The sequence below is a fragment of the Watersipora subatra genome, chromosome 11 (genome assembly GCF_963576615.1).
Source record: "Watersipora subatra chromosome 11, tzWatSuba1.1, whole genome shotgun sequence".
Lineage (NCBI taxonomy): Eukaryota > Metazoa > Bryozoa > Gymnolaemata > Cheilostomatida > Watersiporidae > Watersipora > Watersipora subatra.
This window is the reverse complement of record NC_088718.1, coordinates 3585244-3612869: the sequence shown is the minus strand read 5'-3', so window position 1 is coordinate 3612869 and position 27626 is coordinate 3585244. Positions and strand designations below refer to the sequence as shown.

Here is a 27626-nt window from a genome sequence, read left to right as displayed (position 1 = left end):
ATGAAAGGTGAAAATATCTATCTATGAGATGGTTACTTGGTAGGGCTCCGGTGAAATGGCCGACGCTGATAAAGATAATATTGCTGCCACTCATGATTACAATCCTTCTCATGGTAAGTTATTTACATGTTCTACACCCCTGCTGTAAATTGTCAGTCATTGTCTACCCTTTCCATCTTATCTACATGTATTTGCCTTCTCTAAAATGCTAGTCAAGGCAAGTAATTTCATATAACAGTGATAGCTCTTGTTTGGCACCAAACTGACTCATTAACATTCAAATTCATTAACTGTTTTACCAAAGGAACTATTAAACTGAACACCAGTAGTACCTTGTTACCAAAATAAATATTTGATTGCTTATGTAAAATAATAAGATTTATAATAAGTATTATTATATAACTATAATATTTTATTGTTATTATATTGTTGTTATATTGTAATTATATTGTTATATAATTTATTGTACACAACTTAGAAGATATAAAAGCTTCCTGAATAGGAGTTGTTCTTGATTATTGGAGTTGTTCTCTTCTTTTCAAAAATGTTAATAGACCTCACACAGTGAGTCTGTGTGTCGAAATATTTGCTACATAGATGATTCATTTTCAACAGCTTTTAACGACTTAACTATCTGTGTACACTTGTAGGAAGCAAGCGAGATGAAGATGAAATTCTCAAACGAGGTATGACTATCTAAATTATACAAACAGAAAATAAAATGGTGTCGTCGGTTTGGTATTCTTTGGTTATCACTGATCCAAAATTCGGTAATTTGGGTAACCAATCAAAAACAATTAGTTGTTGAATTAATTGAAACATTGTCTCAAATGTTTTATCAAATCTTTGCAAAAGACAAAAATTTGTTTTTTTGCGCAAGTTTAAACTGATGCAGTAAAATGGTGTGAAAACTATGAAAAAGACATTCCACCTCTAGGGCGAAGGCGTAACTCCTATTAGATGTTGGTGGCACTGAGAAGGGCTGAGGAGAAGATTGGAGTACGAGCTAAAACTGTACTAGCGAATCAATCTGTGGATATATACCCAACCAGGTGATTTAAGGCGAAACCATTGACGGAGACTAAGGCGCTCGCTGGAATAAATAGAGGCCAGACCCGAACGTGCCTGGTAAAAAAAATATACGGCGCTAGCTACCTTGGACCTGAAAGCAGAAAGAAGAAAAGGAATATTCATTGGTTGTTTGTTTTGCTACCAACCCTCATCTCATATTAAATAATGTATTACAAAAGTGTAGCCAAATTTTCATATTATATATTTACAGTACCTGTAAATTATGTTTCTTTTAAAAACAACCATAATTTTGACCTAAAAGTTTCAACTACTTGTAACCACCAATCACACGTTGAGTTTGCTGTTGCACACTTATGGAAACAGTCATTTTTGCATTTGAGAGTGAGTTGGAATTTAGCTTCATGAGACACTCTACGATACTATAACAAATTTATTCAAGTATAACACACCTTCTTTAGTAAGTTAGACAGCTTAGATCAAAGAGTTGCACTAGTATTTATTCAGTCTGTTATTGACTGTGATATAGAGTCCAAATTATTGGCTCTTGCTGGAGTTGCACTGATATAGTATGCTATTGGCTGTGATATATAGTCCATTCGATCCACTATTGCTTGATTTACACTGATTTATGCAGTCTGTTATTGGATGTGATATAGTCTGTAGTGTCGGTTCTTGCTGGAGTTGCATTGATATATACACAGTCTGCTATCGGCTGTAATATAGAGACTGTATCAATATCATCAATGTATGTATATTTTGACCTGTCTTTGTTGCAGAGCTGCATGGTTTTATTGATGAATTTCATTGCATTATTTCACTGCAGGGTTTTTATTATAGAGTTCTAGATATAGTAGTTTTTCTCTCTTAACCTTTTGGTATAAATGAGCTCTTTGGTAAGAATTCCTAAGCAGTGTTGTGTATTTCTCAAGCCAAAACATGCAGCTACGTCACGTACATCTGTGGTGTAGATACTGTTTTGAAACAAAAAACTATGATATTTAAAACAAATATTATCGTTTGTACAATTTTAAAAGGGGAAGATAAATCGGAAAGTATCATAAATACAACAGATACAGCGTAGCTCTATGTCAATTACATCTGTGGTGTAGATACAGCACTTCTCTAGCTATGTCAGTTATATACACGGTGTAGATACACTATATTTCTGATAGTTTCATTTGTATTATTCAGACAAACCACCAACTATCTTATATGACGACAGATCAACTTACAGACAGAACTACACGAACATTGGACCACCATACTCTGATGAGCTACCATGGAAACCCAATGAGGCTAGATTAACTGGCCGCGAGGTCAGAGGTTCATGTGAGTGATTAACATCTATAATGACAGCTTCTTAGGTTTGAGATAATTTTTGCAATGTTATCATTTTATCTTCTGTCACATGGCTTCAGTAATTGCAGCATATTTCCCCGAATACTCATGTCAAGCTGCATGTATACTGGCTGATAATCTGTTATCGGCTTTACGCCTATTTCTGTGACTGCCTAGTTGGGTTGCGCATCGAGTGATCCATGCTCTCATTATGAGCACAAATAAATTCATAATTATTATTGGTTGTTGATACATGCATTACAAAGCGGTCATATCAATCTAAATATTTACTATGATTATACTTGTCTATGTTATACCATAACATAGAAAAGTTGATCAAATTGTCTATAGAATGTTCAGTGATATTGGAATTGCAAAGAATGATGATTAAAAAGATATTAAATTTTGCATTGGCAAAGTAAAACCAAGCTCGTTTTGCCTGAGAAATTGATGGGAGCCGGCCGACCTACATCTCAGCCTGATGCTTGGCGGTCCGGCCGGCAAGAAGACGACTTGGCCCCGCCAGGCCAAAAGGAAGGAGAGCCGACCTGGCCGAAAGAGAAACCGGTCGACACCGGCTTCTGGAAATAAGTGGGCAAGGCCAAAACTGAAAAAGAGGGCAGCCAGAACCAGAGAAAGGCAGAGCACAAGCCTCCAAGCAGAGAGTTGTATTTTTTTTGCATGCTCTACACTATAAATATACTGTATTATCTTACGCAAACAAGGAGATTTTACATTCTACATGTACATGGAGAAGTACAGAGTCTCTGTGGATCCTTTTTAACTGCGCTCGATATGCTCTGGTTGTCACGACTCGCCGTTCGTCTACAAGTGAACAATGTTCAAACTGCAGTTTGGCCAACTTTATGAAGCACTTTTAGTTGGCCGAACATGACTCTTGTAAAATTTATCAGAAATTCAAGATTTTGGATAAAATCTGGTTGATTATTAGCTTGCAGTACAGCTTTTGCCTCTACGTGTATATGTCTATGTGTCTATGTGTATATAGATATGTCTATATAGATATGTGTATATAGATATGTGTATATAGATATGTGTATATAGATATATACAGTAGATGGAGCCTCCTCGTGAACACAGGGCTGTAAGATGTGACGTGAACACAGGGCTGTAATACAATGCTAGTTCTACTAGCAGTACAAGTGTTTTGTTGGCCTTTGTATCAAGTGCCTGCGTGAATATTTGCATGAATTTCAGTACCTGGGTTCTTTGGACCGGCGTATACCGACCCCTACAGCAGGCTGAATAATGGAGGGCACGTGACCTATGAGAGCAGCGGTGCAGAAAGAATGAAACAGGATATTGCTGAAGAACTGGAACAACAAAGAATACATGGCAAAGGTACACTGGCCTATCTTCTTTTCTTCAAAAAAACTGAGCATGACGACCACCAACAATCTAAAAGTGTGACATAAAATAGTAAATGATAATAATAATAAATTGTTTTTATATAATTTACCAACATAAAATTATTAGAACCTTTTGTGTGACTCCACAAATAATTTTGTGATCATTGTATGATGGTATAGGCTGTTTCCTAAGAACACTTTTAAAAATTCAAGAAAGGAAAGAAAACTCTTAACATAAGAGTGGATGAGAGACAGCTCGACTCTCTCCCAATCCTAATCACATTATAACAATACTACACTATTACAGCGATTCCCGCCGCAAGAATAACATTGCCGGAGGAACCAGTAGAAAAGTTTACGGAGTATCGATCTGTCTACTGTAAAACAGTAGATGGCCAGGAGCCTTTACCAGATGTGAAACCGATGGCAGAGGGCTTGTATAAATACTACCAAGGAGAAGACAACTTTTCATATAACAGCCAACACAGAAACAAGGCCTATTAGCCTTACACTGAAATACCAAAACGCTGAAATATTATTTCTTTATACATAAAAAACAGAAAAAGAAATGCGAACTTCTGCATCGTTCATGCTATTGCTGCCAAAGAATCACACAATTACAGTGATGTACATTTTGTCTATTCCACAATATCATTACGAGTGATGATAAAAACAGAGATCGCTTCACACAACTGATACCTTTTCATACTCTTTCTAAAATTGTAATATCAAACACCAGCCATGGAAAAACTAAAAAGTTGGTTCAAACCATGATTATGAAAATTTTATACATAATTTCAGAAGACATCATTGACATCTGTTGGTGGAACTGAAATGACGTCAACCATTTGATCTAAGATGACTGCTTCTCACCAGAGGTAGCAGGTTCATACAGAGGTTAATGCTATCACATTGAAGGAGTGCAATTACCTATAATACCACAAATAAGGGTTATTTTATGGGGGCTCCTTTCAGTGATGCAGTACCGATGCTTCCTTTATTGGTACGCATGGAACAGTCTCTCCAGAGTGCCTGACATAATGAATCAATCTTTAGGTCAGCCTGAAACATAAATATTCTATTCATAGTGATGACTCCATAAGTAGTTACTCGTATCAATGAGTGTTTTACTGTTGGGGATTGATAATACCAAGCGGTTTAGGTTACAAAAGGAGCTACATAAGCTGGAACATTATTTTCTTGAACAAATTTAGTTAAAAGTTATGAACTTGTGTAGTAATTTTTAAAAGCTTCTTCCACTCCTGTCCTGTGCTCATTACAAGAAGTGTCCTTTTGATAAAAACAAAATATGAGCTACAACAATAGTTTTCGTATACTGTCAAAGAGGTAATTGCGACATTATTAGTTCTGATTAACTGGCCGCAAGTAGAAACAGCCACAAATAGAATCGCATTTCAAGAGATCGTGGATATCAATGTTTGCAACAAATAGCTTAAACATGATCAAATGATAATTTTTTCATGTTAAATATTCAAGGTGTCTCCAGATTGCTATGAATAGCTAAAATAGGCCTTGACAGCTGTTTATGCCTGGTTTACATTGGGCAATGCTCAAACATCCAATTATGTGCAGTTCTTGTCTACGGGAAATTATGTACAGAAGTTTCTTTCAACTGACCAGTTTAAGAGCTAATTTAGCTACCACCTATTACTACATGTTTACTGCCAGATTTGTGTATGTAAAGGTTGGCATGCTGACTGGTTTTTCTGAATAAACCATTTTTATTTGCAAACAGAAATGACATCATGTAGATGAATGGATGTAGTTTGTAAGATGAAAAAGACATCTCCATGATCAGTATTATTTATGAGATCCAGTAAAAAAACCTCCTTTTTTTGAGTATATTTGTGACATCTGCAAGAATATTAATTTGTCCGACGCACTCTCTAAAGGCTGGTTTACACTATATCGCCATATGTCAGCGTTCATCGTTGATTATGTGAGCCGCAAACTGATGGCCTCAACAAAGCCACGCAGATAAGTTGGGAAAGTTTGTAACTGTTAAACTTTTCCAATATTTTTCCGAGCATCGATGACAGCCTGTACAACGTGAACCATTTCGGCGACTAGCGATAGCGAATAGCGTGATTTATTCATTTCCATTTATAATAGTTGCTGAGGAACTAGCATTTGATTCAAGCACGAGCAAACTAAGAGGTTTCTTCACAAAAAGTTAAAAAGAAAAATGAAAACACTACGTCACGGAGTTTGTGTTTTACGTCACGGAAGGGTTTGTGATAGCGTGAACGTGTGTGTGTGTATCATCGGCGATCACCGAAGTAAAGCGCTGAGATACGGCGATATAGTGTGAATCAGCCTTCACTGGTACAACTCCACCTTGAAACTGTTGGCTTGATCTTTTCAGTGCTGATTAATATAAACTATAAGAGAAATTGAATCGCTTAAATATCAGTAGCTGTTAGCAAATATCCTTGCACAAAATTTTGAAATTTTAATTCGGCAAATACAACATAGCTGCAACTAGAGATACAATGTCTGACTATCACAGTTCACACTGGTTGCGCAGGGTGTAAAGGATTGACATTTATATCCATATTCACATTGACGTTCCGATAGTTTCTTGTTAGTTTGTACGTATACAGCGACCATTGTAAACAAGATCTGAAGTATTCCGATGAGGAAGACTGATTTATAACAAGACTAACAGTAGCCTGGTGATGACCAGGAGTTCTTTCATTTTTAAACAGACAGGAACCAGACGATGTTGAGACCAAATATTTTAGCCACCTGGTGAAAGGCACAGAGAATATGGCTGTGAAGTTTGAATGAAAATTGACCAATAACAATGGTTGATTTACTGACACAAATGTGGATGAGTAGCGTTTACACCGACCAACCTACACACACACAATAAAAATGGCTGATTTACTGACACAAATGAATAAGTGCAATTTTTATATTGATAAATATATTGCAATGGCAATAATTATTCAGTGTTAGTTTTCAACAAAGTAGATGTATGCTAGGGTGAATAGCTTGACGAAGCATATGCATATTGCCATGGTTGAATGAATTGGCATACAAAAGACGAGATTTTTAGCTGAGCAATGCTAGCAAATATTTTACAAGTTGTCAACTAGCCAATTTTTATTATTTTTTCATTTTGCCTAAAGCTTTCCGTTTTATATTCATTATTTTATTTCGATTTTGGCATCTTATATAAGAGCGGTTTTAACACGCCCACATCCTCATTACTCGGTATCTTGAATTAGTAAAACATCAACTCAGCAAATCCTTGATTTTATGTTGTTAATAAAGTAATGATTTAGGGTAGAAGAGAGCAATTAAGTAGTAAAGTACTTGATAGAAATCAACTTGATAACTACTTGCACCCTAATGCATATCAACTTGGGAAACATCATTTCTGCGCTAAAATGTGGCAGTTAATTTCACACAAAAATTGATAACGTGTGAGATAGCAACGTTACCTGCAGAGCTTCCCATATTTTCTTCTTTGGATTTAACCTTTCGTCGGGGGCACAACTCTCTACGCCTTCAAATGTGACTCTGTCACCAACTTTACTACCTTCAGGAACATTGAGTGGTTCAACTGCTCTGGGCTCATCACTAAAATATGGCTGTACTCTATCAGCGCCCAAAAGTAATAGCTTACGCGATGCGTTCAGAAAGTGATACGATGTCTTCGTCAGTAACGAAAGCTAAACACTGCACAGATGCAAGTAATAGTCATATTAAATATTCAGTATATCTTCTTGAGTGGTATTTTGTGAAACGCTATCATTCAGGAGGTTTCCTTGCTTCGAATGGGTTTGGAGTTGCTTCCACTCCAAATCATAGAACTGGTTAAATCCGTATTCGACGCCATTTTGCTTCGCAAATTTGTGTGAAGTCATTCGATGCAGGATGGATCTAAATCGATAATATTTGACTAAGCTCAACTACTCGACTACGCATGAATTAAAAAGAGGCCGTGACCAGACAACGAGTCTACTCTTGTTTTAAGGGATGCATCGCAAATCTTGGAAAGATCAATACAGTGCAATTCCGAATCTTTAAAACAGTAAAATGCAAATTCATCAGCAGTGGGCAACTCCGAACCAATTCAAAGCATGAAAACAGTGATAATCTAAGACTTGTCATATGCTGTTTTTATTTTTTTAGCGGCCACTCAGTGAAGCTGTAATGATAGTCCAGCATTTTATAGTCAGCATCAGGGTGATCATCCTTATCTTCTAAACGCACCTTGTCTATTTGAATTTTAAACTGAATTTTATTTTTCATCAAGTAGGACAATTGCTAAAAATACACCATAAAAATTATTGATGGAGGCTCCATGTTCATAATAGCTTGGCTAATTGAGGTGCAGAGAGAATCGGGTCATAAAATACCAACATTGTATTACATGAACATTGTAATGCATTTAAAACAATAGAAATGCATACTGAATCTACGTACATATTGCTGTGTGTAAGTACAATGAGAAATGTTCCATTATTCTAGTACTATGTCTCATTACATGTTTCAACTTATAAATAGCTAAATATCCAGCTAATTAAATTATGCTGTGAACAAGGCATTATTATTGTCATCTATTTATCCAAGAATTCCTTTTTTGCAGAAATTTGATTAAAATAGCTTAATATTTGAAACAAAAGCAAGCAATATAATTATATGTGCATTTCTATTGAAATTATTATTATCAGTAATAATATATCGCTATTGCAGTAGTTCGAGCATCTGCAAAGTATATCACTATTCAATTTTTAGTTTGATTTTTACCAAAATTTGTAAATATTGCAAAAACAAAAAATGCAAAATATTCAATTTTTACGGAATATGAAAATTATCTTATTCTCACGATATGAAGTCTTGTGCAGGAATAAATCGCATAATAATAAGTAACAAATAAGTAACAAATAAGTAACATAATAGTACTATTATGTTATACTATTATGCTATTATGCGACTACAGGTGCAATGTCTGATTGACGGTTTACATTAGTCGAGCAGGGCGAAAGGTTTGATTATAACATTATATCCATGTTCACAAAAATGTTCCGACAGTTTCTTCTCAGTTTTGTACACATTCAGACACACTATCCAATTTAAAGTAGAACGAGGGAGATAAATCCTAATCTGGCTTTGACGTACCTCGGACAATTATGTATTCGCCTCATCTAACTTTCGCATTTTCGCGGAGTCATCCTCTCGCGAAAATTTCATGTGCAAAACTAAACTATCATAACGAACGGGCGAAAACGCGAAATTAAATAGCTTTGTTCATTGATAGTCCAAGAAACAAATGGCAGCAAGCGATCAAATTGCATTATCGATCTCACCCACACCATTCTACCTGCGGTTTACAATTACAAACTAGTCCCAAATTGAAATTTTTTTCTTATCGGTGAACCGAATCTGAGAAATCTAATTATGTTTGTTCCATTGCATTTATTTTCACGTCACTATATTTTCGCAGTCATCAGAGCTGCGAAATTAAGTTGCAGCGGAATTTTACTTTGTATGCTACTCATGAAACTAAATACTAGCGAAATATAAGTGTCCTAGGGTAGATATATACATGAGAACGATATGACGAGATAAAATATTTAACATGATTGGCTAGTGATTACTTGCCTGGAAGCGCATAACAACATAGCTTGTGATTCTATTCCTCTCATCTTCTGCGGTTTGAGATTACAGAGAAATACCCCCAACCTATCTCGAAGACTTTCCTCGGTTACCAGACCAGCTAAACCGCTGACAACGGTGCGTGGTGTGTCTTCGCCCAAGTCTACCGTCTCCACAAACAAGGCATCCGCATCAGGATGCTGCAAGCAAACAATCAAACAAGTGTAGGCGAAATAGCCTGAGATTTCAGTACAACATAAGAAGGGAGGGCACTTATACTAGAAGAATGTCCCACAATGGGGTTTTATTACCAACCAGAGGAATATTAAATTGTTGATTTTAATACTTTAAAAAACTGTTGCTTGTTTTCAATATGCTGAAATCAATGATCGTCTTAAGAACATCACCTAAATACCGTCCAATAAAGTTGGGAAAAAGGTCTTTCAACTCAGACAGCAGTAATTACTCAGATTATATGGCATTATTTGCTGCTGGACCAACGAGCTATTAGCTATTACAGTAAAACCTCGAGAGATGAAATTAGCTCAACAGTTCATTAGAAACCTCATGAAAAATAAATGAAAAATACCTCAGAAAATAAACTGCCGCAACAAAGTAATATCCACAACCATAACATTATTGTACTTATTCAGAGCTAAGTAAAGAAGAATTTAAAAGATTAGAAGGTTGCAATTGCGAATGGTGTAGAACAGATCCTACCTTTTCTACATTTGTGATGCGGCCAATCCTAATATCTAGTCTATTTGGAGTCATGGCATCATTCTTATCTCCAGCAGCAGCGCCCTTTGCCGCTGGTGGCCCTTTTTTCTTTTTTTCTACTGGATATGCCTCAGCGACTAGTTTTTTGTTTTCCGTTGACTCGAACTCGTCTCTGATGGGCTGAAGAAGCTTGTCCAGATCTCTGCACACGGCCATCTTCAAGTCGGCAGGATGAAGTACCTTGAAACGAGCAAACGCTATTAATCAGGGGCCTACAATAGACTGACACTAATTTCAGTGAGTAGAGAAGCAGGTTTTGGATGTTTTTGAACAAGAAGGTGAGTACTGCATGAGTTTCACATCTCAATCGATCCTACAGATATTGCTAAATATAGTTTTACAAAAAATCTCAACACGTCAGGCTAAATCAATAAAATACTAAAACCAAATATTTATCTATTAGCTCTACAGCCTGTCGAGCCGAATGGAGCAACAATCAGCTCGGGGCAAATGACGTTAAAAAAATAAACAAGAAACTACAGAAAGTTATCTCAGCTCCAACCAGTTTAGATGCCCGTGTATATTACTTTTTGACTGAAGTCCTTTTCTACATCCTCAAAGCTAGAGTACGTCTTATTGCCACCATTGGCTTCCTTCCGCTCTATTAGGAACTCTATAAAAATTGCAAAAGATTAAAATCACAGCACAATAACAAGAAAATTCGTTGAGCAAAAACACAAAAATACAGGAAAAAATAATATAAAATAAAGGCTAGTACACAAACTCCTATGCTTGTAAATGGAAAAGATAGCTAAAAGAAGACAACTTCTAAAATCCTACTTTTGCAAAATGAATGAGCTAATAAAACCAGTATAAGATATTTTATGAAGCAACAACTGTTCTTTTTTATGGTTTTCTATTAACATGTTTGTCAAAGGCTGCTGGTTACCTAATTTACAGCCACTTGGGCAAACGTTTGCATAAGCCTATACCACAAAATATTGAAAAAAAAACAAGAAATGCTGCGATTTTTGTGACTTCAATATTTCCACATGCTCTATAAATTAGACTAGGGGAAGAGAACCGTGTCAGTCTTTTGATCACGGATAGCTACTCAGGGATATTAAGTGATATCAAATATGAACAAACAACATGACCTGTAGTACATACATACCCTGAATTATAGACCAAATTATTCCCTGAGTATATATATCGCCTCAATGTGCGACCAAGCTGCCCAACATTTAAAGGAAAGCAAACTATGTAAGAAGATAGCAACCGCAAGGTTGCAAAACTAAAGTCTTAACATTTTTACAGAGCAGTAAGAAAACTACATGCAATATGTACTGTTAAACATCACAATCTGGAGGTCATGTTGAAATCTAACAACTTCCAGATAACTTGAGGGAAGTGAGCCTATGCCCCTAATTTTGCATCTATGAAACTCTAAAACCTGGACAGAGAAGGAACACTTCCAGCCGGATAAAGTCACAAACAAAAGTGAAAACAGTCTACCAAATCCCCCTGTCAAGGCATCAAGTCTGATCCAGTCACAGCTGACTAGTAAAGGAAGTATCTACTGAGGCCCATCTACACGGTGCGCTTATTTATGGATAGTAGAGTCAAACCTTGAGATCTTTGCACGCTGAAAAGGACATATCGAAGGAAAGCGAGAACTCCGTTGTCCTTGACATTTCCTGGCTCACAAAAAGCCATCTTGAGTTTCTTCTTTACTTGAGGGGCCGAGTCGAGCAAGTTTATCTTTGATGACTCATCAGAGGAACTCATCTTGGAGCCAGTCAGGCCAGGAACTACAAAAGACAAGAGTGAAAAGCTTTGCAAAAACAACAGCTACATTCAGGTTTAGCATTGGCAAGGCTTAGCATCAGCGAGGCTATCCATCAAGTCTGAAAGATCGTTTGATGTATAACAACAGGCGTAAGCTGAGAAGTGCATCAGCTAGTTATTCCAGTTACTAATCTTTACTATAATAAGGGTCGTGTCCGTCCAAAGCCGAGCTAAGAGCATTAGGAAAAAATATTACCTTCCACGGGAATTCAACTCCCATAATTGGTTTAGCAGCCAGATATGCTATCAACTGTACCACTTCACTACCTTGCCGAAATGAAAAATTGTACATATAGTTATTGCACATGATGATCTCTCGCGTAGCACAGGACTGTCAGCAAACTACTGGTAGTAAATTATAGAAATAACAAGGGCAGACTCTAGAGATAATTGTTTCCTCAACAGCTCAACTGGGACCAATCAATGCTAAGGTAATGATTGAGCTCTGTAACAACAAGTCTTCAGAATCCAGCTAGTCAATCCTGTATCAAGGTCATTGGACGCAAAGGTTCTCTTCTATTCTCATAACTCCATGAAGTATCACCTCATATGCGCTTTATGGCATCTCATTAATTTTAACAATAAAAGTTCCATAACTTGTTGACCAAAAGACTGTGTTCCTTACCCATTGGATTCATAAGATGGGCCCTTTGAGAGTAGCCCAGCTTGGGGAGATACTTCTCAGAAAAGGTAAAAATCTTTCTCTGATCAACACCTCCAAATTGTGCATCTACCATGAGGTATTCCTCGTCCAGGGCCTGCAGGCCCGGGTAAAGCATCCCTGAGGTAGAGGCACAACAAACATCATCAGCATAGCAAGATATGCGACGGACATTATAATATTATTAACAATATAATTATGAATTATAATTTGATTATAATACCACAGGTGCCTTGGTCAATGATGACAAGAGAAAGCAAGATTTGGGTGTAACATAACATGAGATATTTTCAATGCACCACATTTTTGAACAGCCGAAGTCAATTATGCTGATTGGTCCACAGCTAACGGAAAGAGCTTCAAGACATTTATGTATAGCCTAACATATTCCAACTTGCAAGGAAAACAACAACAACTACATGATAGACCAACATTAAAATATCTTTTGGAAGCCGAGGAGTGTGTAAGAAAAGAGATCTTAACTCTATAACTTGGTTTATTGCAGGATTAGCAGCAAAAATTTAAAATAAAAAATTATAGACTCCGAACTCGTGGCAACATCATCTAACAATAGACCATGGATTACTATTAATTCATATGATCCAGAAATTGATACTGTACTGACATTTACTAAATGTTGTTTCTTTCCACTAAAGTTCTCTTTGAGACGACTTATGCTAGTTTGGATTATTTGAAAAGTAAGATCACTTTTCAATATTGTCACTGAAATAATCAGCATCATACAAAATGTACTTCAAACGAAAAACTAAGTAATTAAAACCGCCACAGAAAGTGATATACTTACCTCAAGTTACTTAAATACAATAATGAGACTTGCTTGAGAGTAACTTACCTCAACTTACTCAATTGCAATAGTGAGACTTGATTGAGAGTAACTTACCTTAACTTACTTAAATACAATAGTGAGACTTGATTGAGAGTAACTTACCTCAACTTATTTAAATACAATAGGGAGACTTGATTGAGAGTAACTTACCTCAACTTATTTAAATACAATAGGGAGACTTGATTGGGAGTAACTTACCTCAACTTATTTAAATACAATAGTGAGACTTGATTGAGAGAAACTTACCGCTGAGGAATGGATGGTCGACTTGCTTGACCACCTCTGCACCGGCCTTCTTCGCATCATGTTCAGTGACAATAGATGAGAGCCTGAGAAGGATGTGAGAGGATGAGGACAGAGCAAGAAGTAATAGAGCTACGTACTGTGACACTTTCCTCATAATTCAGCAACTCTATGTGACATGTAGGAAGTTGTGGGAGTATTTAAAATACATTTCTCCTTCAGGAAGGGTTGGAAAAATCAGAGCTTTTTTATTTAAATCGATATTTTTGATATTTATGATTATTTTGATAAATTTGATTTTTTCGCTATTTTTTTCTCATGCAAACTGTCAGTGTATTGCACTTTTCAGTAGTAATGACGTACATGCTTCAATTTGACAAATTCTTGTATTACTAGTATTCAACAGTCGTACAAAATCATTCTCGTATGTGCAAATTACATGGCAGTTAGTGTAGTAGAGCTACTCGCAGTTTCACACAAAGTGCGAACAGGAATGAATTCTTCTTGAGTGTGATCAATGCTGTTGATCATGGTCCACGTTTCAAAGATCCTTCCATTGCATTGTACTACACATGCAGTCAATTATCTCCATTCGTAACAGAGGAGTGTTTACAGATTTGTTACACAGATATCAGAACAAGGTGGTTTGTCAAAAAATTGTTTGTCAAAAGACACTGATTGCTGCTATTTATAAAATCCATCGTTTTTTTTACGTCATCAAGCCGGTTGCACATGCGCTCGTTCACGAAAAAGCTGCCATATTTGTAAAAAAACGATCGTCATTCTCTTATTTAATAGTATTTTTTGGTGTTGTTTTGATATCATAATAAAAAAAATTGCAAACAAAAGCATCCTTTTCGAAAATTCATTGCGAAAGCTTCGTGTTTTTAACGATAAAAGTTGTCTATAAAGATGGCCAACAACGATAAAATGACGTCGCAAAAAAACAAAGGATAATTGAAAAACTAAAAAAAATCATGATTTTCTCCCCAAAAAATGATTATGTAAATCGTTGGATTTTTTTGCGTCAGCCCTGCTTTTGTCTACCCAAACAATTATTTTTATGAGATTGTAAAACAAGGTACTAAAACAGAAGCAATTAGGAAGGTTTTAAAGAAACAATCATTCTATATTTCATTAAATTAGAATTGTTTGGAAAACACCCTCACATTTATTTACTTATAAAAAAGATTTTATGCCCAAGGACTTTGCCAAGTACAACATAATTGAGTTGTAAAATGTTTATGTCTACATGTAGATGATTCACACTGACAACCAATTTTTGGATGAGAGAACGTATAGTCTATGACAGAGCATACAAATGTTTGATGAACATAAAACAAAGTCTTTAGCAAATGTTTAGTTCCAGAAGCCATGACACTTCTTACAGCTAACTGTTGTGTATTTGACGGAGGTTTTGAAGGGATACAACTGCCTGTTGAAGCCCTAACAACCTTTCATTCATATTGGGTTCAGTGTTGTATCTGGCATTACGCCCGGCATTGTGTTGTCAAATGATCGTATGAGGAAGGAGATACCATTGTCTCCGCTTCCAACCAGTGTTACCTGGCGTGATTGTTCAAAACATTTAAAATGACCAGTTTAACAGTTAATTGAAACACAAATGAGTGCTGTTATTAAGAAACCACTTAGCTGACTAATGAATGTTGAAAAGGTTTGTCTAATGCTGTGCGAACCCAAATTAACTGGACATAAAAGCGTTAATAAAATTTGAAGTCGTTGCCATTTAATTTAAATTTCAGATTTATTAAAGCCTTGAGTCATGTATAGCAACTATACTCCAGCATAAATTCGCAATACTGTATAGCCTGCGAGCCTACTTGTATACGTCGAGAGTGTATTCCCTGCTCAACTGGTAGTCGGTTCCTTTGATAAACCGAAGCTTCTCGAGAGGAACTCCGATAGACTTAAGCATCGACTTGATGGCCCGCTGGTAGTACTCACAACGCTTCTCAAGGAGAGTCCACGGAGCTTTCATATTGTCAAGGAAGGCATGAAGATCAGCAAAAAGAATTGTGACCTGCAAGTGTCCAACTGAACCCTTAGCACTGGCCAGACACGATACGCAGCAGCCATGATCACCTCTATTCAAGTTCTATCAACAACCTGAAAGGTGGACTTCCTCTAATGGTCAAATAGGGATATATAATAATGATATATAATAATATATAATAATGATATATAATAATGATATATAATAATGATGATAATGATATATAATAATGATATATAATAACGATGATAATGATATATAATAATGATATATAATAATGATATATAATGATATATAATAATGATATATAATAATGATATATAACAGTGATATATAATAATGATATATAATAATGATATATAATAACGATGATAATGATTTATAATAATGATATGTAATAATGATATATAACAATGATATACAATAATGATATTTAGTAATGATATATAATAACAATGATAATGATATATAATAACGATGATACTGCACACAGTAATCCCTCGCTTTTCACATTTTTGGGACTGGTGAGCCCGATTGCCCAGCGAAAAGTAAAAATCTGTAAAAAAAATTACTAAACTCATATCTAATAAAGTCACTTTTTATCAACTGTAAGCATTTTCCTTATTTTTCTCAGGCTCAAGAGATGATTTTGAGGGTCAGAGGGCATTTTAGAGACACAATGAAGGGTGTCACAGGAACTTTGTGTACTTGCACTCACAAAATGTAATAAAAAACAGTGAACTGTGACACAGGCTATCACAATGGAGGGATCCCACTGGGCCAGAGTATGAGATTTTCACATTTTTTTGATTTATTAAATTTTTCATGAATATTTTTCACCTCACAAAACGCTAAAGATTCAAAGTAGTAAAGGATTACTTAAGCAGCTGCTAATAGTATTAAGAGACTCTTGCAACTACTGACCATATGCCATCATTTGCTAATAGTATTAAGAGACTCTTGCAACTACTGACCATATGCCATCATTTGCTAATAGTATTAAGAGACTCTTGCAACTACTGACCATATGCCATCATTTGCTAATAGTATTAAGAGACTCTTGCAACTACTGACCATATGCCATCATTTGCTAATAGTATTAAGAGACTCTTGCAACTACTGACCATATGCCATCATTTGCTAATAGTATTAAGAGACTCTTGCAACTACTGACCATATGCCATCATTTGCTAATAGTATTAAGAGACTCTTGCAACTACTGACCATATGCCATCATTTGCTAATAGTATTAAGAGACTCTTGCAACTACTGACCATATGCCATCATTTGCTAATAGTATTAAGAGACTCTTGCAACTACTGACCATATGCCATCATTTGCTAATAGTATTAAGAGACTCTTGCAACTACTGACCATATGCCATCATTTGCTAATAGTATTAAGAGACTCTTGCAACTACTGACCATATGCCATCATTTGCTAATAGTATTAAGAGACTCTTGCAACTACTGACCATATGCCATCATTTGCTAATAGTATTAAGAGACTCTTGCAACTACTGACCATATGCCATCATTTGCTAATAGTATTAAGAGACTCTTGCAACTACTGACCATATGCCATCATTTGCTAATAGTATTAAGAGACTCTTGCAACTACTGACCATATGCCATCATTTGCTAATAGTATTAAGAGACTCTTGCAACTACTGACCATATGCCATCATTTGCTAATAGTATTAAGAGGCTCTTGCAACTACTGACCATATGCCATCATTTGCTAATAGTATTAAGAGACTCTTGCAACTACTGACCATATGCCATCATTTGCTAATAGTATTAAGAGGCTCTTGCAACTACTGACCATATGCCATCATTTGCTAATAGTATTAAGAGACTCTTGCAACTACTGACCATATGCCATCATTTGCTAATAGTATTAAAAGGCTCTTGCAACTACTGACCATATGCCATCATTTGGTAATAGTATTAAGAGACTCTTGCAACTACTGACCATATGCCATCATTTGCTAATAGTATTAAGAGACTCTTGCAACTACTGACCATATGCCATCATTTGCTAATAGTATTAAGAGACTCTTGCAACTACTGACCATATGCCATCATTTGCTAATAGTATTAAGAGGCTCTTGCAACTACTGACCATATGCCATCATTTGCTAATAGTATTAAGAGACTCTTGCAACTACTGACCATATGCCATCATTTGCTAATAGTATTAAGAGACTCTTGCAACTACTGACCATATGCCATCATTTGCTAATAGTATTAAGAGGCTCTTGCAACTACTGACCATATGCCATCATTTGCTAATAGTATTAAGAGACTCTTGCAACTACTGACCATATGCCATCATTTGCTAATAGTATTAAGAGGCTCTTGCAACTACTGACCATATGCCATCATTTGCTAATAGTATTAAGAGGCTCTTGCAACTACTGACCATATGCCATCATTTGCTAATAGTATTAAGAGACTCTTGCAACTACTGACCATATGCCATCATTTGCTAATAGTATTAAGAGACTCTTGCAACTACTGACCATATGCCATCATTTGCTAATAGTATTAAGAGGCTCTTGCAACTACTGACCATATGCCATCATTTGCTAATAGTATTAAGAGACTCTTGCAACTACTGACCATATGCCATCATTTGCTAATAGTATTAAGAGACTCTTGCAACTACTGACCATATGCCATCATTTGCTAATAGTATTAAGAGGCTCTTGCAACTACTGACCATATGCCATCATTTGCTAATAGTATTAAGAGACTCTTGCAACTACTGACCATATGCCATCATTTGCTAATAGTATTAAGAGACTCTTGCAACTACTGACCATATGCCATCATTTGCTAATAGTATTAAGAGACTCTTGCAACTACTGACCATATGCCATCATTTGCTAATAGTATTAAGAGACTCTTGCAACTACTGACCATATGCCATCATTTGCTAATAGTATTAAGAGACTCTTGCAACTACTGACCATATGCCATCATTTGCTAATAGTATTAAGAGACTCTTGCAACTACTGACCATATGCCATCATTTGCTAATAGTATTAAGAGACTCTTGCAACTACTGACCATATGCCATCATTTCTAATAGTATTAAGAGACTCTTGCAACTACTGACCATATGCCATCATTTGCTAATAGTATTAAGAGACTCTTGCAACTACTGACCATATGCCATCATTTGCTAATAGTATTAAGAGACTCTTGCAACTACTGACCATATGCCATCATTTGCTAATAGTATTAAGAGACTCTTGCAACTACTGACCATATGCCATCATTTGCTAATAGTATTAAGAGACTCTTGCAACTACTGACCATATGCCATCATTTGCTAATAGTATTAAGAGACTCTTGCAACTACTGACCATATGCCATCATTTGCTAATAGTATTAAGAGACTCTTGCAACTACTGACCATATGCCATCATTTGCTAATAGTATTAAGAGACTCTTGCAACTACTGACCATATGCCATCATTTGCTAATAGTATTAAGAGACTCTTGCAACTACTGACCATATGCCATCATTTGCTAATAGTATTAAGAGGCTCTTGCAACTACTGACCATATGCCATCATTTGCTAATAGTATTAAGAGACTCTTGCAACTACTGACCATATGCCATCATTTGCTAATAGTATTAAGAGACTCTTGCAACTACTGACCATATGCCATCATTTGCTAATAGTATTAAGAGACTCTTGCAACTACTGACCATATGCCATCATTTGCTAATAGTATTAAGAGACTCTTGCAACTACTGACCATATGCCATCATTTGCTAATAGTATTAAGAGACTCTTGCAACTACTGACCATATGCCATCATTTGCTAATAGTATTAAGAGGCTCTTGCAACTACTGACCATATGCCATCATTTGCTAATAGTATTAAGAGACTCTTGCAACTACTGACCATATGCCATCATTTGCTAATAGTATTAAGAGACTCTAGCAACTACTGACCATATGCCATCATTTGCTAATAGTATTAAGAGACTCTAGCAACTACTGACCATATGCCATCATTTGCTAATAGTATTAAGAGACTCTTGCAACTACTGACCATATGCCATCATTTGCTAATAGTATTAAGAGACTCTTGCAACTACTGACCATATGCCATCATTTGCTAATAGTATTAAGAGACTCTTGCAACTACTGACCATATGCCATCATTTGCTAATAGTATTAAGAGACTCTTGCAACTACTGACCATATGCCATCATTTGCTAATAGTATTAAGAGACTCTTGCAACTACTGACCATATGCCATCATTTGCTAATAGTATTAAGAGACTCTTGCAACTACTGACCATATGCCATCATTTGCTAATAGTATTAAGAGACTCTTGCAACTACTGACCATATGCCATCATTTGCTAATAGTATTAAGAGACTCTTGCAACTACTGACCATATGCCATCATTTGCTAATAGTATTAAGAGACTCTTGCAACTACTGACCATATGCCATCATTTGCTAATAGTATTAAGAGACTCTTGCAACTACTGACCATATGCCATCATTTGCTAATAGTATTAAGAGACTCTTGCAACTACTGACCATATGCCATCATTTGCTAATAGTATTAAGAGACTCTTGCAACTACTGACCATATGCCATCATTTGCTAATAGTATTAAGAGACTCTTGCAACTACTGACCATATGCCATCATTTGCTAATAGTATTAAGAGGCTCTTGCAACTACTGACCATATGCCATCATTTGCTAATAGTATTAAGAGACTCTTGCAACTACTGACCATATGCCATCATTTGCTAATAGTATTAAGAGACTTTTGCAACTACTGACCATATGCCATCATTTGCTAATAGTATTAAGAGACTCTTGCAACTACTGACCATATGCCATCATTTGCTAATAGTATTAAGAGACTCTTGCAACTACTGACCATATGCCATCATTTGCTAATAGTATTAAGAGACTCTTGCAACTACTGACCATATGCCATCATTTGCTAATAGTATTAAGAGACTCTTGCAACTACTGACCATATGCCATCATTTGCTAATAGTATTAAGAGACTCTTGCAACTACTGACCATATGCCATCATTTGCTAATAGTATTAAGAGACTCTTGCAACTACTGACCATATGCCATCATTTGCTAATAGTATTAAGAGACTCTTGCAACTACTGACCATATGCCATCATTTGCTAATAGTATTAAGAGACTCTTGCAACTACTGACCATATGCCATCATTTGCTAATAGTATTAAGAGACTCTTGCAACTACTGACCATATGCCATCATTTGCTAATAGTATTAAGAGACTCTTGCAACTACTGACCATATGCCATCATTTGCTAATAGTATTAAGAGACTCTTGCAACTACTGACCATATGCCATCATTTGCTAATAGTATTAAGAGACTCTTGCAACTACTGACCATATGCCATCATTTGCTAATAGTATTAAGAGACTCTTGCAACTACTGACCATATGCCATCATTTGCTAATAGTATTAAGAGACTCTTGCAACTACTGACCATATGCCATCATTTGCTAATAGTATTAAGAGACTCTTGCAACTACTGACCATATGCCATCATTTGCTAATAGTATTAAGAGACTCTTGCAACTACTGACCATATGCCATCATTTGCTAATAGTATTAAGAGACTCTTGCAACTACTGACCATATGCCATCATTTGCTAATAGTATTAAGAGACTCTTGCAACTACTGACCATATGCCATCATTTGCTAATAGTATTAAGAGACTCTTGCAACTACTGACCATATGCCATCATTTGCTAATAGTATTAAGAGACTCTTGCAACTACTGACCATATGCCATCATTTGCTAATAGTATTAAGAGACTCTTGCAACTACTGACCATATGCCATCATTTGCTAATAGTATTAAGAGACTCTTGCAACTACTGACCATATGCCATCATTTGCTAATAGTATTAAGAGACTTTTGCAACTACTGACCATATGCCATCATTTGCTAATAGTATTAAGAGACTCTTGCAACTACTGACCATATGCCATCATTTGCTAATAGTATTAAGAGACTCTTGCAACTACTGACCATATGCCATCATTTGCTAATAGTATTAAGAGACTCTTGCAACTACTGACCATATGCCATCATTTGCTAATAGTATTAAGAGACTCTTGCAACTACTGACCATATGCCATCATTTGCTAATAGTATTAAGAGACTCTTGCAACTACTGACCATATGCCATCATTTGCTAATAGTATTAAGAGACTCTTGCAACTACTGACCATATGCCATCATTTGCTAATAGTATTAAGAGACTCTTGCAACTACTGACCATATGCCATCATTTGCTAATAGTATTAAGAGACTCTTGCAACTACTGACCATATGCCATCATTTGCTAATAGTATTAAGAGACTCTTGCAACTACTGACCATATGCCATCATTTGCTAATAGTATTAAGAGGCTCTTGCAACTACTGACCATATGCCATCATTTGCTAATAGTATTAAGAGACTCTTGCAACTACTGACCATATGCCATCATTTGCTAATAGTATTAAGAGACTCTTGCAACTACTGACCATATGCCATCATTTGCTAATAGTATTAAGAGACTCTTGCAACTACTGACCATATGCCATCATTTGCTAATAGTATTAAGAGACTCTTGCAACTACTGACCATATGCCATCATTTGCTAATAGTATTAAGAGACTCTTGCAACTACTGACCATATGCCATCATTTGCTAATAGTATTAAGAGACTCTTGCAACTACTGACCATATGCCATCATTTGCTAATAGTATTAAGAGACTCTTGCAACTACTGACCATATGCCATCATTTGCTAATAGTATTAAGAGACTCTTGCAACTACTGACCATATGCCATCATTTGCTAATAGTATTAAGAGGCTCTTGCAACTACTGACCATATGCCATCATTTGCTAATAGTATTAAGAGACTCTTGCAACTACTGACCATATGCCATCATTTGCTAATAGTATTAAGAGACTCTTGCAACTACTGACCATATGCCATCATTTGCTAATAGTATTAAGAGGCTCTTGCAACTACTGACCATATGCCATCATTTGCTAATAGTATTAAGAGACTCTTGCAACTACTGACCATATGCCATCATTTGCTAATAGTATTAAGAGACTCTTGCAACTACTGACCATATGCCATCATTTGCTAATAGTATTAAGAGACTCTTGCAACTACTGACCATATGCCATCATTTGCTAATAGTATTAAGAGACTCTTGCAACTACTGACCATATGCCATCATTTGCTAATAGTATTAAGAGACTCTTGCAACTACTGACCATATGCCATCATTTGCTAATAGTATTAAGAGACTCTTGCAACTACTGACCATATGCCATCATTTGCTAATAGTATTAAGAGACTCTTGCAACTACTGACCATATGCCATCATTTGCTAATAGTATTAAGAGACTCTTGCAACTACTGACCATATGCCATCATTTGCTAATAGTATTAAGAGGCTCTTGCAACTACTGACCATATGCCATCATTTGCTAATAGTATTAAGAGGCTCTTGCAACTACTGACCATATGCCATCATTTGCTAATAGTATTAAGAGGCTCTTGCAACTACTGACCATATTAGTGCTGGGCACGAGTACTTCTTGGTCAACAGGTTTAGACCCGCCCCCTTCTGTTCGGGTTTTTCGAGTATCGGGTAGCTAGTAGTGCTAGGCTCGGGTATTCCTTTGCCTACGGGTTTTTCGGGTATCGGGTTTGTTGATATGGATTTTATGTTTAAATTTTCTAAACAGATATATCTTCAAATTTACAAAGCAATTATATTTCTTTTCAATTTATTTATCATTTTTCAGTTTTCACTGACTGACATTCGTACTCGTAGCGTTAACAGGTGGATTGTTAAACAGTCAAGATAGTCTGGGGCTACAGGGCATTTTCGTGTCAACAGGTGGCAAAAGATAGGGTCTATGGTAGCTTAATACTTAAGCATGTTCTATGTACCTCTCTGACTTTTTGTAGATGGTGCTCCAAATATCATAAAAAACTTTACATTATCGGCTTTTTCCGTTAGTAAGGCTTGTTGGCTTAGTAAAACTTGGTTATAATGAATTATGTAATCCATAATAGCTAGCTGTGGTAATCAATTTAAACAGAGTTATTAAATTTTCACTGCTACTATCAACGCTATAATAGCTGTTTCTAACGAGGTATTTTTACGCACCAAATATGGCTAACAGACTTTTTAACAGACTTTTGTATGATCTCTATTTATATTAGTATATTTTGCTCTTTTTAAATATTTAATGATTAGATAAGTCAATTGTGAATAGCTGAGATAAGTATTTATTGAAAAATAATGACGTTTTTGGTTGTTTTCTGATCACAATCTCACTCAGTCAAAACCACCGTAACGCCATGGAAAACTTTGGGAAATCCTTTTCGCGAATGCTATATGATCTCTGAATGAGATCCGCAGTTTCGCATGAGTGAGATAGTGATCAGAAAACAACCAAAAACGTCATTATTTTTCAATAAATACTTATCTCAGCTATTCGAAATTGACTTATTTAGCCATTAAATATTTAAAAATAGCAAAATATACTAATATAAATAGAGATCATACAAAAGTCTGTTAAAAAGTCTGTAAGCCAATTTCGGTGCGGAAACATATCTGTTCTAACAAGGCGATAGCGGAAACAGACTAAGGACCTATGTGTTATCGGCGATAGCGAACACGCGCCGTATTAAAAATGGCATAGATTTGTTTACGAAGCCGATTTGGCTAATTGCGCAAATAAAATTTGATGTAAGTATTTCTTCTTACCTTTTAATGACAAGTAATCGCTGCTTGACTACAATATTTCTAGTAGGCATAGTAAATAAGGTATGATATATTTTATTCTATCTATTAAATTAATGACTCGTTAAACCCCATTGTCATGTCTCCTTAGCAAAAATGACACAAAAATGCCCTGTGGGCCCAGACTAAGAGCGCAGGGTGCAATAGACCGAGTTTTTTGTTAACACTACCCGACGGATCCGCGTACCAAAACCCGAACTTGAAAGTCAAAACCCGAAACCGAAGGACCGGAATACCCGAAATCTCTATTACCCGATACTCGAGAGAAGATAAACCCGCGAGTTCAACGAGTATTACTACCCGTGCCCAGCACTAGACCATATGCCATCATTTGCTAATAGTATTAAGAGACTCTTGCAACTACTGACCATATGCCATCATTTGCTAATAGTATTAAGAGACTCTAGCAACTACTGACCATATGCCATCATTTGCTAATAGTATTAAGAGACTCTTGCAACTACTGACCATATGCCATCATTTGCTAATAGTATTAAGAGACTCTTGCAACTACTGACCATATGCCATCATTTGCTAATAGTATTAAGAGACTCTTGCAACTACTGACCATATGCCATCATTTGCTAATAGTATTAAGAGACTCTTGCAACTACTGACCATATGCCATCATTTGCTAATAGTATTAAGAGACTCTTGCAACTACTGACCATATGCCATCATTTGCTAATAGTATTAAGAGACTCTTGCAACTACTGACCATATGCCATCATTTGCTAATAGTATTAAGAGACTCTTGCAACTACTGACCATATGCCATCATTTGCTAATAGTATTAAGAGACTCTTGCAACTACTGACCATATGCCATCATTTGCTAATAGTATTAAGAGACTCTTGCAACTACTGACCATATGCCATCATTTGCTAATAGTATTAAGAGACTCTTGCAACTACTGACCATATGCCATCATTTGCTAATAGTATTAAGAGGCTCTTGCAACTACTGACCATATGCCATCATTTGCTAATAGTATTAAGAGACTCTTGCAACTACTGACCATATGCCATCATTTGCTAATAGTATTAAGAGACTCTTGCAACTACTGACCATATGCCATCATTTGCTAATAGTATTAAGAGACTCTTGCAACTACTGACCATATGCCATCATTTGCTAATAGTATTAAGAGACTCTTGCAACTACTGACCATATGCCATCATTTGCTAATAGTATTAAGAGACTCTTGCAACTACTGACCATATGCCATCATTTGCTAATAGTATTAAGAGACTCTTGCAACTACTGACCATATGCCATCATTTGCTAATAGTATTAAGAGACTCTTGCAACTACTGACCATATGCCATCATTTGCTAATAGTATTAAGAGACTCTAGCAACTACTGACCATATGCCATCATTTGCTAATAGTATTAAGAGACTCTTGCAACTACTGACCATATGCCATCATTTGCTAATAGTATTAAGAGACTCTTGCAACTACTGACCATATGCCATCATTTGCTAATAGTATTAAGAGACTCTTGCAACTACTGACCATATGCCATCATTTGCTAATAGTATTAAGAGACTCTTGCAACTACTGACCATATGCCATCATTTGCTAATAGTATTAAGAGACTCTTGCAACTACTGACCATATGCCATCATTTGCTAATAGTATTAAGAGACTCTTGCAACTACTGACCATATGCCATCATTTGCTAATAGTATTAAGAGACTCTTGCAACTACTGACCATATGCCATCATTTGCTAATAGTATTAAGAGACTCTTGCAACTACTGACCATATGCCATCATTTGCTAATAGTATTAAGAGACTCTTGCAACTACTGACCATATGCCATCATTTGCTAATAGTATTAAGAGACTCTTGCAACTACTGACCATATGCCATCATTTGCTAATAGTATTAAGAGGCTCTTGCAACTACTGACCATATGCCATCATTTGCTAATAGTATTAAGAGACTCTTGCAACTACTGACCATATGCCATCATTTGCTAATAGTATTAAGAGACTCTTGCAACTACTGACCATATGCCATCATTTGCTAATAGTATTAAGAGACTCTTGCAACTACTGACCATATGCCATCATTTGCTAATAGTATTAAGAGACTCTTGCAACTACTGACCATATGCCATCATTTGCTAATAGTATTAAGAGACTCTTGCAACTACTGACCATATGCCATCATTTGCTAATAGTATTAAGAGACTCTTGCAACTACTGACCATATGCCATCATTTGCTAATAGTATTAAGAGACTCTTGCAACTACTGACCATATGCCATCATTTGCTAATAGTATTAAGAGACTCTTGCAACTACTGACCATATGCCATCATTTGGCTCTACTATATGCAGCCATGTTAACAGCTTATGGATAGCATACAATATTATAACCGTATATAAAGGTATGTAAAACTAATAGCATTAAACAACTGCATCACGGTGTACAAAGACGGTCAAGAGAAGTAAATATAATATTTGAACATATCACTACATCTATCAACATACAGGATAATAACTAAGAATAACAACACAAACATACAATTTACTAGTTTTTAAAATGAGAATGTTTGCCAGAACCACGATAGTGGCAAATTAACACTTGCACCAGTCGCTTTTCAATATTGTCACTGAAATAATCAGCATCATACAAAATGTACTTCAAAGGAAAAACTAAGTAATTAAAACCGCCACAGAGAGAGATATACTTACCTCAACTTACTTAAATACAATAATGAGACTTGCTTAAGAGTAACTTACCTCAACTTACTTAAACACAATAGTGAGACTTGATTGAGAGTAACTTACCTCAACTTACTTAAATACAATAGTGAGACTTGATTGAGAGTAACTTACCTCAACTTATTTAAATACAATAGTGAGACTTGATTGAGAGTAACTTACCTCAACCTAAATACAATAGTGAAACTTGATTGAGAGTAACTTACCTCAACTTACTTAAATACAATAGTGAGACTTGATTGAGAGTAACTTACCTTAACTTACTTAAATACAATAGTGAGACTTGATTGAGAGTAACTTACCTCAACTTACTTAAAT

General features: G+C 35.9%; 2 protein-coding genes across 2 annotated transcripts in view; one reads left to right on the top strand and one right to left on the bottom strand.

Annotated features, from left to right (window-relative positions):
• The first annotated feature begins 55 nt into the window (after window positions 1-55).
• LOC137408626 (uncharacterized) lies at window positions 56-4272 on the top strand. The gene is made up of 5 exons (XM_068095216.1): window positions 56-113; window positions 651-686; window positions 2224-2361; window positions 3589-3732; window positions 4048-4272. Exons 1-5 carry the CDS (start codon window positions 56-58, stop codon window positions 4242-4244), a joined length of 573 nt encoding a protein of 190 aa, XP_067951317.1. The 3' UTR covers window positions 4245-4272.
• A 22-nt stretch (window positions 4273-4294) lies between these two features.
• The window catches only part of LOC137408177 (tyrosine--tRNA ligase, cytoplasmic-like), a 28976-nt gene continuing 5644 nt past the window's right edge, over window positions 4295-27626 (bottom strand). Inside the window, exons 4-12 of the mRNA XM_068094577.1 lie at window positions 15532-15731; window positions 13694-13776; window positions 12565-12720; window positions 11720-11902; window positions 10679-10764; window positions 10092-10331; window positions 9378-9571; window positions 7211-7349; window positions 4295-4802 (exon numbers count right to left, since the gene is read on the bottom strand). Of these exons, the coding sequence (XP_067950678.1) occupies window positions 4692-4802; window positions 7211-7349; window positions 9378-9571; window positions 10092-10331; window positions 10679-10764; window positions 11720-11902; window positions 12565-12720; window positions 13694-13776; window positions 15532-15731 (1392 nt within the window). The 3' untranslated portion in view covers window positions 4295-4691. The remainder of the gene's footprint in view (window positions 4803-7210; window positions 7350-9377; window positions 9572-10091; window positions 10332-10678; window positions 10765-11719; window positions 11903-12564; window positions 12721-13693; window positions 13777-15531; window positions 15732-27626) is intronic.

What these genes read in the sequence shown, in the direction of transcription:
- LOC137408626 (XM_068095216.1), top strand. Translation starts at nt 56, where the DNA reads ATGGCCGACGCTGATAAAGATAATATTGCTGCCACTCATGATTACAAT. An exon ending in TGATTACAATCCTTCTCATG is followed by an intron (nt 114 to 650) that starts GTAAGTTATTTA and finishes GTACACTTGTAG; the next exon opens with GAAGCAAGCGAGATGAAGAT. An exon ending in ACAAAGAATACATGGCAAAG is followed by an intron (nt 3,733 to 4,047) that starts GTACACTGGCCT and finishes ACACTATTACAG; the next exon opens with CGATTCCCGCCGCAAGAATA.